Source organism: Odocoileus virginianus, chromosome 1 (assembly GCF_023699985.2).
Source record: "Odocoileus virginianus isolate 20LAN1187 ecotype Illinois chromosome 1, Ovbor_1.2, whole genome shotgun sequence".
Classification (NCBI taxonomy): Eukaryota; Metazoa; Chordata; class Mammalia; order Artiodactyla; family Cervidae; genus Odocoileus; species Odocoileus virginianus.
Window position 1 is genome coordinate 82,562,803 of NC_069674.1, and position 13,395 is coordinate 82,576,197.

The 13,395-nt window shown below is 39.6% G+C and overlaps 1 protein-coding gene across 1 annotated transcript in view; it reads right to left on the minus strand.

Moving 5' to 3' along the window:
* The window catches only part of DNAH11 (dynein axonemal heavy chain 11), a 344,761-nt gene that overhangs the window by 215,388 nt on the left and 115,978 nt on the right, over positions 1-13,395 (minus strand). Inside the window, exons 31-34 of the mRNA XM_070470248.1 lie at positions 8,004-8,135; positions 6,056-6,216; positions 2,356-2,512; positions 2,094-2,239 (exon numbers count right to left, since the gene is read on the minus strand). Of these exons, the coding sequence (XP_070326349.1) occupies positions 2,094-2,239; positions 2,356-2,512; positions 6,056-6,216; positions 8,004-8,135 (596 nt within the window). The remainder of the gene's footprint in view (positions 1-2,093; positions 2,240-2,355; positions 2,513-6,055; positions 6,217-8,003; positions 8,136-13,395) is intronic.

The following is a 13,395-nucleotide window of genomic DNA, read 5'->3' on the forward strand; positions in this document are numbered from 1 at the left end:
TGTTTCTTAGATGCTAGACAATGACAAGGAGGTGGACTGTATATAGTCAAGGTACAAATGGAGAAATCTTCATTCCCAGAGGGTCGGGCTGGGGAAGGCAGACAGGCCTGGCAGGCAGCTATGGAAGCAGGACAGGGGGGTGGCTGAGTGCCCTGCCATCACTCACAGCAGGCACAGCCACGGGTCAAGGGCAGGGACCTCGGGGTGCGGGGGTGCAGGGAGACAGCAAGATGCTGGAAGCCTCTGTGGCTAGGCATGGTCTCACCTCTCAAATCCTCAGACGAAAAGAGAATGCCATGGAACTCAGGGAAGCATGAAGGAACCTAGCAGTCTACATGGGCCAGCATGAGGATGACCAGCTCACATATGTGCACACAGAGATGGAGAAGACTCTGGCTGGGAATTTTCACAAGTCCTTACATCGGTCAGTTATCTCACTCTCCGTAAAAAAGGATGGCCTCAAAGGCATCTGGGTTATATTGAATAAGGAGATTTTGACTAAACGCTAAATCAAATGTCTGGAAATCACAGGGGAATAACCTTACTTCTATAGCATACCATTAGATCAGGGGCAGGCAAGGCAGCAGACACCTGGTCACAGGAACCTGTTTTCCCAGAGCCATGTGGCAGAAGGACCGAGAATTTTCCTACAAGGTAGAAATATTCAGATGTATCTAAAATAACTGGAAACTTCTGTAGTTGCTTCACAGCTTCAAGGGACTGGATGATCCTTCCCTAATGGGAGACTGACATTTTTACGGATAAAAGCTGGCTGAGCAAAATACCCTAAAAATGGGCATCAAAGGGTAGGCCAGATACATGAGATGGCAATTTATACAAAAAATGGTACGAAGAAAACCACAATTGGGTACTGCAATACTGATTTCCCAAACAAATCCATCAAACCCTAAGTACCACTTATGTTCTGTCTCTGAGTGTGGCATCAAGTTATGAAGTGATTAGGTTCTAGATCTATTTGACCCAAATAACTGGAAGAATGTGAGGGTGTATTCTACTAGGACAAGATAACTAATAATGCAGGTGTTAGTGCAAGGACAAAGATTTTTACTTTGGATCTATTAAATATGACAGGCAAATAAGACTTCAAATTGAGTCCTAAGATGCCCCAAGACAATCGCTGACATTGTCTATGTAAGTCTAGATATCAGAGAAAGGAGATCTGGGCAGCCAATAGGCAGCACCATCGACATGGCATTGAAAGCCATGAGACTAAATAAAATGATCAAGGGATGAATAGAGATAGAAAAAAGAAGAGACCCAAAGATTGTGACATCCTAAAGGAATGTCAGTCCTAAAGGAAAATCAACCCTGAATAATCATTGGAAGGACTGATGCTGAAGCTCCAATACTTTGGCCACCTGATGCAAAGAAAGACTGAAGGTAGGCAGAGAAGGGGGCGACAGAGGATGAGATGGCTGGATGGCACCACCAACTCGATGGACATGAGTTTGAGCAAACTCTGGGAGATAGTGAAGGACGGGGAAGCCTGGCGTGCTGCAGATCACGGGGTCACAAATAGCTGGACATGACTTAGCAACTGAACAGTAACACTGACATGGTGCTATGTGTCAGGCACTTGCCCAAGTGCTCTGCCTTTAATTCTCACGATAATCTATGAGTTGGATACTAGGCTTCCCCTCATTTTATAGTCAAGAAGAAATCAGCAAATGAGCAGCCCTGAGGATGAGGGAAAACTGGGAGGATGTGGGATCTTGGAACCTATGTGGAGAAAGTGTATCACGTAGAAGGGAGAGATGGTGTCAAATGCTGCCAGAAGGTCAAGTAAGATCAGGACTGAGAATTGATAATGGGATTCAGTGTTTCAGAAAGTGTTTATTCTTTAAGTAATTAAAGTAATGTGATACACCTTTCTTGTATTCAATGCTCAAACACCACTGCAAAGACATGGGAGGTTATTCAAAATAATTCTTCACAATTAACCAGCCACTCTCATTCTATCCATCTCATGGGACAGGGAGAGGCAGGCAGAGACTGTGGAGGTGAGGTTTCCTCCATTGCTGCATGGAGCTCTTTCTACTTGGACCAACAGGAAGAAGCCACATGCCGCTCACCTCTGCTTCCTGTTTCTGAGGGCATCGTGTATCGTTTTCACTTGCACTGACACCACTGACAGAACTTCCACGGAGATTCGATTGAACTCGTCAAAGCAGCCCCAGGCTCCTGTCTGCACCAACCCCTTATAGATATTTCCTATGGACTAAACGATGGAGTGAGGCATTAAGAATTTATTAACAGAAAAGAGTTTTAAGGTATTAGTTTGAATCATTCCAGATGAGGAATAATACTACGAGGCTGTACCATTTTATAACTTACTTTGTAGTCCATTTGCTCTGAACAGTTGAATACATAAACCATCATGCCAAGGGCACGACCAAGATCTTTCGTGGTTTCTGTTTTCCCTGTACCAGCCGGGCCAGCTGGAGCCCCGCTCATGGTGAGATGAAGGGATTGAGTTAAAGTAATGTAACACCTTTAAGCAAAAGAAAACACAAGTATTACAATTTTATATGAGATTCCTAGAAAAAGTGAAGGACAATGAAATATTTTTTTTAAGTTTAAGAAGCTATGGTCCAGAATGTAGCTGTAATACAAAATGTTGACATACCTCTGATTTTGTTCATGGTAAGAGTCAATAATATTTTATCAAATTTAATTTCAGGTTGGCTGTTTAAAAATAATAGAGAAAAAGACATTGCTTTGTCTCATTTCGGAAGAGCTGTGTATTTGAATACAAATGACACTTAATTTGTAATGCTCTTGAATTTCTGATATTTCTAGGCAAACATACTATTAATATGGCAGACAACATTTCAAAATATTGTTTATAAAAGAAAAATAGGAATCTTGGATGATGAAGAATTAAACACTTCATTTTAATAAATACATTGAGATGAGATGTACAAATATATATAAATAAAGTATGCAGATAATATGTACCTATTTCACTGCACAAAGCAAATATGACAAAGACAATTTATCACATTAAAACATATTCAGGAATTCATTTCGAATGTGTTGTTACGTGTGTTTAGACTATGATAATACTTATTTTTGCAGGAAAGATTCAGAGTCCTTAGCCTAAGGAAAAATATGCTAAGACAGAATTTAAAACTTGTAAAAGAAGGAAAACTAATACCTGGCCAGGACCTAACATGGGGTTTCTGCAGATTCATGAATTATCTTTGTTTTAGTATAGATAGTGGATCTAGTGGGGGTACCCAGGACCAGTGTCTACTCTGCCATTCATCAAATATTAACCTTAAATTGCATTTATGACATCAACCTGCCTCAATTTTTTCCTCCACAAAATGAGGTTTATTATAGGGTTATATTAAGAAAGCCAACTCAATGAGGTGGCCAACTGGTGAAAGCAATGGATGGCTAAGAAAGCCAAAGATGAATGCTTTAAAAAATTCAAAGTACTATGCAAACTGAAGTAATTACTTATGGAAATTGCAAGAGTTCCTATATTTTACAGCCATAACATTTCAGAGCAGCTTACAATGAATATGGAGTTGAAAGATCCCTGGCCTAGGAATTAGAGCACTTTTTCTAGTGCAGACTATGCCCTAGCACGCTTTTCCTGTGGTTCCAAGTTCCACTGGACCTACCACCACCTATATGCTACAGACTACATTTTCTCCCTGCCTTCCAGCCAGGAGCAGCCAAGTGACCAAGCTCCAACCAGTGTGATATGCACCGAAATGAGCATGCACACCCTAGGATGCCTCCTTTGAGATGTTTTCCCCCTTTTCCACGAAATGAAACAAGCGTTCAAGCCACGTGTAGCATGTTGGCCGCCAGGAAGCCAATACTGTTGAACCACCCTCCTCAGGAATGTCACCCAACTGAGACCCCAGCTTCCATGCTATTGAAGCCCTTGTATTCTGGGTCTTTCTGTAACAACAGCTTAGCCTGCACCCCAGGAAACAGTCCACCTGTGTCCCAGCCCAAGTCTCTCAGTTACAAACTGGGTGACCTGGGTCTCTAAACCCACCCACACAGGGGAGAAGGAGATGATATTTTTCCGGCCTACCGCACCAAGGGAAGGTCAACACCAAACAGGACATAATGGGAGTATTTGCAAGGTATCATTGTGTTAATGTAAACTATTAATAAATAATCCCGAGAATGAAATGGGAGAGAAATGTACATGTGAACATCTTATACAGCCCTATTCACTCTATAAAAGGAATATTAATCTTCCTTTTTACTTCCAAATAAAGCTCATAATGATTTTCAAATTGGAAAGTTAATATGCTATTGGTCCTCACTATTGACAGACTTTAAGACACCTCTTCCCTTTTGTCCTGTATCCTGTATTCTTCTCTATTTACAATGGCACGGATACAGCTCATTCTAGGCATTTGCAGTTTTGATGATACAAGTGATTTTGTCAGGCTACAAATTTTAATTTCTCAAATCTGAAAGCAGTACATAAATTAACTAGATAGTGAACACTGACTTTAGTTAGAGGCAAGTTAAAGAGAACTGAACTAGAGAAACAATTACAGAAGCCTTATGATTTATCAATGACACAGTCACAAGTAGATTAATATGTTTAAGAACAATCCCAAAGCTAATAAGGGAATTCCACCAATCTCCCAGGGTCACCATTACCACCCCAGCTCGACAGACAGACTTGAAGCTGTTTGCACTTTCATTTCCAGGTAGCTTATATGGCATGGTGATAACTGGGTAATTGGGAATATTAGTATGATCTTGAGGTCTGATTTCTCTTCCATTAATGCCAAAGACTAAATATGCTTTCTCCCATCAAATAATTCAGCAGAGGTTGGAATACTAACAAAGAATTTCAGGTCAGTGTGACATATCCTTATCTCTACAACATTCTGACTGTGTGTCTCTATCACCTTGGAGTCAGGTGGCAATGAACTTTTAAGAACCCCGTGCTCCTTTGGCGCACTTGAGCCACACTGGGCTCTGTCTCTATCCCTTGAAGTAGCCAGGCTCCTTTCCATCTTAGAAACTGTGTACTTGTCTTTACCTGTAACTGTCTGGCCCAGGATGTTTGCCTTGCTCGTTCCCTGTTAACATTTGAGTCTTGGCTCCCCTGTCCTCTCACAATCTATAGCACTTCAAGACACTTTCTAACATATCAGCCTGTATTATTTTTGTCATAGCATATGAACAGCCGACTCATCTGAAAAGACCCTGATGCTGGGAAGGATTGAGGGCAAAAGGAGAAAAGAACAGCAGAGGATGGGGTGGTTGGATGGCATCACTGATTCAATGGACATGAACTTGGGTGAACTCTGGGAGATGGTGAGGGACAGGGAGGCCTGGCGTGCTGCAGTCCACAGGGTCACAAGGAGACACGACTTAGCGAGTGAACAAGAAGACTCCAAAAGTATTACGCCCTAACACAGCCCTGTTAATCTGTTTACCATTCCTCTCTGTTCTCAGGCACTCACAAGCCACACTCCCCTAGAGAGTGTGCTTTGTAAGAGCAGGAATCCTGCCTGCTTGATCCTGGGACCGTCCTCAGCACAGTGCTTCAGAAGTACTGTATCTGCTGAACCATTCCTGTTCTCCCTCTTTTCTTCCTTCACTATATAAATTCAGAAATGAATTTATCACAGGCAGTTCTTCTTTTAACACTTTCAGCAAAAGGATGCAGTGGGAGAAATGGTTAGAAACCCTGATAATAGGGTGTCAGCCATAAATAACCAGAATGAATAGACTCTGAGATCAAAGACGCTGCCTTGAGCCATATTAATGGCCCATGATTTCATGTTTCTACCACATAGCACCTGTCATTATGCTTTTCTAATTTGGTTCTCTTCCTTGTCTCTAACACCAACATACACTGTGTCACTCGATTAATGCATTTCCATACTGCTTTCATAGAGTTTCCCTATTTGTTCCACATTTTCCTGCAATCCTTTATTTTCAGCCATCTGAAAATGATTATTGTGAGATGCCTTTACCCATGCTAGGGGACTTCTTTTGACTCGGCTTTTCCCATCCGACTCCAGCTTGCCATTGTTACCTGTCAGTTAGAGGCGTGATCACAAGTCGAGGGCTGTTTCCTAAATATTCATAGAAGTACTGGAACTGGGCATCACAGATATTTACGAGACAATGTTTCCGGGCGTCCTCCCACCGGTGACGGAGCTGAGAGTGCCAAGCGAAAGCCTGGGGTGTGGCGACCTGGAAACATCATGCGATCACTGCACACGAACACTGAGAGTTTTCAGGCCACAAATGTAATCTAGTGATTAACTGCTGAGTCACAGTTTACTCCTAAACATCTCACAAAAGGGAAATCTCTTGCATGCTACTGCAAATTGTAATTGCACGTAAATGGTTGAATACTTAATCAGAAATATGTGTGTAATAAAAGTCTTCATTTTAAGAAGGCTATTACTGTAAAACAACATCAGTTTCTTGATGCAATGCTTCTTCCCCTCTACTGAATCACCCTAGGGGATTGGATCACTTTTGTGACTTTATATTCATATCAGTGAAATCAGACGGAAAAAGCACATAATCCATTATTTCAGTATGTCAGAGGTATAAACAAACTACACTTTCAACCAAGTCCATTCTAAGACTGTTTTGCTTTTATTAGAGATTTCCACTCCATTTTTCATTAGGCCAAACAACAGTATTTTTTCATTGCCATTATTTCTTATTTTACTCAATTCTATTCATTCTTTCCTAGTTTGAAAAATAATTCCAATCTCTTTCAAGATACAATGTGACCCAAGGATTTCCTAGGAATCACCTGAAGTTACCAAAATTATCATCTGCTCATTGTCTGATATCTTCCTGAGTCTCAGCATTGCATACCAAATAAGCAGGAATTAGACAAAGTCTTTATCTCTTTAAGTACAAAATAAAGAACACATTTTAAACTAAAACTTCTCCTGCTGCAAGCAAGCCATCACTGATAAAAAAAAATGATAAAATATGCAAGGTCATATTCAAAGAGTAGTTATCAATGGCTCATCATCAAAATGAGAACACATGGTAAGAGTATTTTGCAAGGATAAGTTTTAGATTAGGATTTAAACAACATTATTCAGTAAGTGTCCTGAACCTGGATCAAGAAGTGTTTCTTCTTATGTTTGCACACGAGGAAGCATTTGCTTGCACTTTATGGAAAGAATTAAAATTCATTTTGATTTTAATAAATTGAGAAGGAACTAGAAAAACAACAGAAAATATGTCACAATATAAGCATACCCTCAAACCATGAAGGTAATTACCACCCTAAAAAAAAAAAAAGAGAGAGATTTGGAAAAAGTAGTTTTATGGGCATGGTATGTCAGTTTTGTTCACTAGATGATTGTATTTCTGACATTTTAAGGAGGAGTCTATTTTGAAAAAAGGATGAGTTATTCTCCTTCCACATTAAACCCTGGGGGCATCAAAGAGATACATGAACTTTTTAAAGAGATAAGGAAAGAAGGTAAACAATGCATTGAAAGGAATAGAAAGTAACTTCTTTAAAAAAAAAAAAAGTAATTTAGCTTGGAATGGAAAAGACAAGGGGTGGCCAACATTTCTTTTTCTTCAAAAAGAAAATAATCAAAGGCACACAGAGATGATTGAGGTGCCCACAATCTTACTGCTATTGGCGGGATAAGCCACCAAGGTGGTTACCACAGGCCAATGTCCATGTGTAAAGAAGCCACAAAACAGGGAAATGAACACATGACTTCTTGTGGTTCCCACATCCTGGCTTAATTTTTGGATGATATGAATTAGAGGAGGCTTACGTGGCCAAATCCACGGGGATATCACTTGGGGTAACTCTTTTAAGGATAATAATATTTGCTAACCCATATGAAATGTATCCAAAGTAAGTACAACCAATTTCTTTGGACTAATCAAAAATACCAACTTAAAAAAATTGCTTTCTCAGAAATATTTTTGACAAAAACACCACTTTTAGTAAAGAGCAAAAAATACATGAAGTCTCTACAACTTGCCTTCTGAGAAATAAGCTTTGCCACCACATCTCTGGCATGGACATCTATGGTACAAACTGTCATGATCTTCTGCCTGTCTCCAGGTAGAAGCTCTCCCAGCAGAAGTGCAATCAGTGTACTCAACTGAGAAATCTAGAAGGAATTTTTTTAAAGGAGGTAAGAATTACAAATACGGAATTTTATAGCCCAACAATCTTTATAATTGTAAAAAGCCCTTTGGTTTACAAAACTATTTCAAACACATTGTCCCAGATGGCCCTCAAACAACTAGAGGGGTAGGAGTAGAGCGGAAGGAAGGGATTTAATTAATTAACTAATACAGAATAAATAATATTACTGCCCCCTGCCCCCTACCTCCTGAGCTACGACTCCAAGAAGACAGGTCAACCTGCAGGTAATGACAAAGCCAGACAAAGAAGCAAAGTCTCCTGGTTGCAGTGACCTATCCACATAACCATGATCTAGTCTATAACTTCGGTGGAATAGAAATGACTATAAAATTTTAAAAGGTCACATCGAGCTAGCTTCTGTCAAAGTATAGTAAGAATTAAATACAAAGTGCTTTGTTTGATTGGTTGGTTTTCTGTTTTGCGTGTTTTTGCATGGAATATAGGATGATTACTGAGAAAAGCTTTCTAATGTATGGCTGAAGACTGCTGCACTTAAATCTTTTTCATATCCCTGGTGCTTCCCTGGTAGCTCAGCTGGTAAAGAATCTGCCTGCAATGTAGGAGACTCTGGTTTGATTTCTGGGTTGGGAAGATCCGCTGGAGAAGGAATAGGCTGCCCACTCCAGAATTCTTGGCTTCCCTGGTGGCTCAGCTAGTAAAGGATCTGCCTGCGATGTGGGAGACCTGGTTTGGATTCCTGGGTTGGGAAGATCCCTTGGAGAAGGGAACAGCTACCACTCCAGTATTCTGGCCTGGAGAATTCCATGGACTGCAGAGTCCACAGGGTCCCAAACAGCTGGACATGACTGAGCGACTTTCACTTTTCACTTTCATATCCCTGGTGGCGGTGGTTTAGTCACTCAGTCATGTCTGATTCTTTGTGACCCATGGACTGCAGGCCATCAGGCTCCTGTGTCCATGGGATTTCCCAGGCAAGAATACTTCAGTGGGTGCCATTTTCTTCCCCAGGGGATCTTCCCCATCCAGGGATTGAACCCAGGTCTCCGGCATTGCAGGCAGACTTTTTACCATCTGAGTCATCATGGAAGCCACATTCATATCCCTATTTTTGCCTAAATAAGAGTTGTCTGGTCCAGGAATTTCTGAGATCAATATATTTCAAACTACTGGTCTCTCTTCCTAGAATGGAAAGAATTGGAATGGAATTACATGGAATATAAAGAAATAAGGATGCTGCATTATAGTAGTAAGAACATGAATTGCTTTATGAAAGTTATTTCAGTGTATACAGATGTGTGTAAATTAGATCTGATATAAACTATTTCTTAATGTTAATCATGGGTAGAAAGGTTTGATGGATACTGTCTTAGGTGGTCATTTTGTTAGCATGCTTATTTGCATAAAACATTCTGGTTTTACTCAAGGCTTATTAACAGCAGCAGCAACAAAAATCTGCCTTATTCCAGGGTAGCTTATTACAACACAATACCGTCCCCTTTCCTTTACAGCTCTGCAAAGGACAGTCAATGACAAACCATTAGATCCTAAAGGAACTGGTTGCAAGTGAATATATTGCATCACTAGAGGCTCTCAAACCTTTACTATCAAAAACAGATTCCCTTTAGTACCACATTCTAGAAAGCACCAAATAGTGCAGACTGCCCTGAGACTGCTGTGAGCTAAAGGGCAGAAGGTTCTATAGGTACAGCACGCATGGAGAAGGCAGGCAGGAAAACAATAACCACAGCATGCACAATTCACAGTAAATCAGAGTGCACGATGCACCAGGCACCAAGGAGGGCTATTGTCTATATTATCTCATTTAATCTTCACAACACTCTTAGTATTCTCGTTTTGCAGGTAAAAGACAACTGACTCATGGGCATATTAACCACAACTGCCAAATGGGGCAGAGGGGGAAATTCAAATCCAGACAGTCTGACTTCTGAGTTTGAGTTCTTATTGACCACATCGCAAAGACCCCTTGTACCAGCCTCCACAAGACCAATCCACCCACCACTTTCAAGTTGGAAAAGCAGTGGTTATGCAAAAAGCATTACAGAGAGACTTAAAATCAAACACAATGAATAGTTGGTTCAAAGGAATAAAAACATGTCCTTGAGACATCCAGTCTTATAGCATTAATCTACTTTTCATATTCTACATCCAAAAAATGTAGTTACATGGTAACAAAAACAGAGGTGATTATTAGTTCATGCCTGCCACATTCAGTGTTCATCATACCCCGCTTCTAGGTTCCACAGGGGCAAGGTCTGTGCCTGTCTAGTTGAGAGCTTTGTCCCCAGGGCCACTGGGGAATAGGTGGTGAAAAGTAGGTGCTCAATGCATGTTTGCTGAGTAAACAAGTGAAGGAAGAGTAGGAGTCTACACACATGTATCTTTCTCAGCAAAATTTATCAGGATTGTTAGAAAAGTGGTACTTCAGCACTGGATATTTTCCCATCTTGGCCAAGATACCCGGTCTGGAGAGTCCCAAATCTTACACCAGTACCAGAATTTGGTTAAAAAGAGTTGATTATAACAACAGAAATAACATATATAACACACATATGTACATATATATATATAACATATATATATAAAACATATAATAATATAACAACAGTTTATGTCTCTTAAGAAAATTTATAATTTCAAGTCCTTTCACAAGCACTGTCTTGTCTGAGCCTTTCTGTGATCTCTCCATTATTGATCTCTCCTTTTTTCTTTTACAAAAGTTCAGGCAAGTGACAAGTGATTAAAAATACAGCTTGTCAATGTTATGCGAGACTTCCCTGGTGGCATCATCGACTCAATGGACATAGAGTTTGAGCAAACTCCAGGAGATGGTGAAAAGACAGGGAAACGTGGTATGCTGCAGTCCATGGGGTTGCAAAGAGTTGGACATGACTGAGAGGCTTAACAACAAAAAATACATAAGGCAACACAGGAGGAACATTTTCCTTGTAGCAGCAGAAACACTGCAATTTTACCAGCATCAAGGGAACTGAAGACTTTTCAATTTAGGCACACCCAAAATGGTGGCAAAGAAGCTGGAAGAGCCCTTCTGTAGAAATGTTAAAATCTGGAGCTTGTAAGTCCTCAGCTCAGCAAGTTGAACATTAAAAGGTAACAACGATAGCACTTTGGAAGCCAACTACCAGAACCCTCAAAACTCCTTCCAGCTGGACAAACACAGAAGTGATACTGTGTCTCTTAACAATAGCTATAAGGATCTCTAATCCTGAAACCCACCAATGTTTTAACTTTAGCAATATCAGAAAAAATGGATTTCATTTACTGAGAACAAAGAAAATTGCCAGAGAAACCAGGTCCCACACTTTCTGACACTATCAAGTCTGTGGAACCCCAGTTCATCACCTTCCTTTGCACTATTCATTTCTTACTTCTCCTTCAATCATATCACAAAAACCAGCACAATACTGATCAGTGAATGTCGGAGACAGTGAGCATAATTACCCTGTTCCTGACATTAATGACAATGATGCTAATGTTTCACCACTGAGCATGATTTTCTCTAAGTTTCTGATAGATAATCTTCATCAAGTTTTCAGTTTCCTTTCAGATGCTTTATAGTAAAAGAAAAAGGTATAAAAATCAATAAACTCCCACCTTAAGATACTTGAAAAAGAGAAGCAAATTACACTCAAAGTAAGTAGATGAAAGGAAGTCATCAAGATAAAACAGAAATCAGTGAAATACAAACAAGCAATAGAGAAAATCAACCGAGATTAGTTTTTTTGAAAACTTAAATAAGACTGATGAACATACAGAAAGTCTGATTACAAACAAAGGAGAGAAAACACAAATTACCAGCCAGGAATGAAAGAGGGGCGCAAAGCCAGACCCTCCAGATATGCTAAGGATGATGTTGGTAAAGGACGACCTACTCACACCAGTCAAGTCTGAAAACTTAGCTCTGGGTGGATGGACCTTCTTCAGCAAAGGGCCAGACAGAAAAGGCAGCCTTTGAGGGCTGCGTGGGCTCTATTGCCTTCACCACCACTTGTAAGACCAGTGCCAGGTGAGAGCAGCCAAACATCTACACACCAGGCCAGACGTGGTCGGACGGCTGTAACCTGCCAGGTCTGGACTGAGATTAAAAACGGGTTAATACCTTGAAAAACACAAATTCCCAAAGCCAACACAAGAAAAACAAACAAAAAAGCTACATAAACAGCATGTATATAAAAGAAATCAAGATATAAGTGAAAGATGTTTTACAAACCAAATGCCAGGCCCAGAGAGCATCACCAGAGATTTCTATCATACACTGTCACAAAATGATACATGAGAATACAATACTTTTCAATTCCTTTTAAGGAACATAACCTTGATCCCCAAACTGGCAGATATTATAATAGAAAATTACAGATAAATGCCCCTTATGAACATAAATGCAGAATTCCTGGACAAAATATTAGCAAATAGAATTCAGCAAAAAATACATACACATCGATAAGTGGTAATACATCGTAAACAACTGGAGCTGGCTTTGCATTCAAAAGCTCACCATAGTAACAGAATAAAAGAGATAAACCACAAGAGAGCATCTTAGAAGATTTGAAAAACTTCACTATCTCTTCAAGATAAAAGTCTTGGCATGTAATGGAAGGTATTTTACTCTATTTGAGAAAGACTGTCTACAAAAATCTAGAACTACTATTATACTTAAAACACTGTTCTTCACTAAGACTGGGGAGAGTCCTCATTACTTCTATGCAACACTATACTCGAAGTCCTAGCTTAATTCAGTAACTCAAGAAAAGGAAATAAAGGGCAAAAAAGAATGGAAGACCAGAAGTAAAACTTCCATTATTTATAGGTGGTATATTCATACACACAGAAAGCCTATGAAACTATATTAAAAAGAAAATCATGCTAAAACTAGTAAACAAATTTGGAAAAGTCTCAAGACACAAGGTAAATGTTAAAATGTCAATATATTTCTATATACCAGCTACAAATATTAGAAAATAAAATTTAAAAATTAATTAGCATGTTTTGAGTCAGACACAACTGAAGTGACTCAGCACAGCATTGTTCAGAAAACATTGTTCAGAAATATTAAAGATCTACATCAAGAGACATAACATGTTCCTGGATTTTAAAAATCATCATTGCTGAGATATTCATCCTTCCAATATTTTTATATTCAATGTTATCCCAGTTAAAATTTAATTAGACTAAAAGACTAATGAAGCTTTTTAAAACAAACATTATGATAGTAAAATTTATTT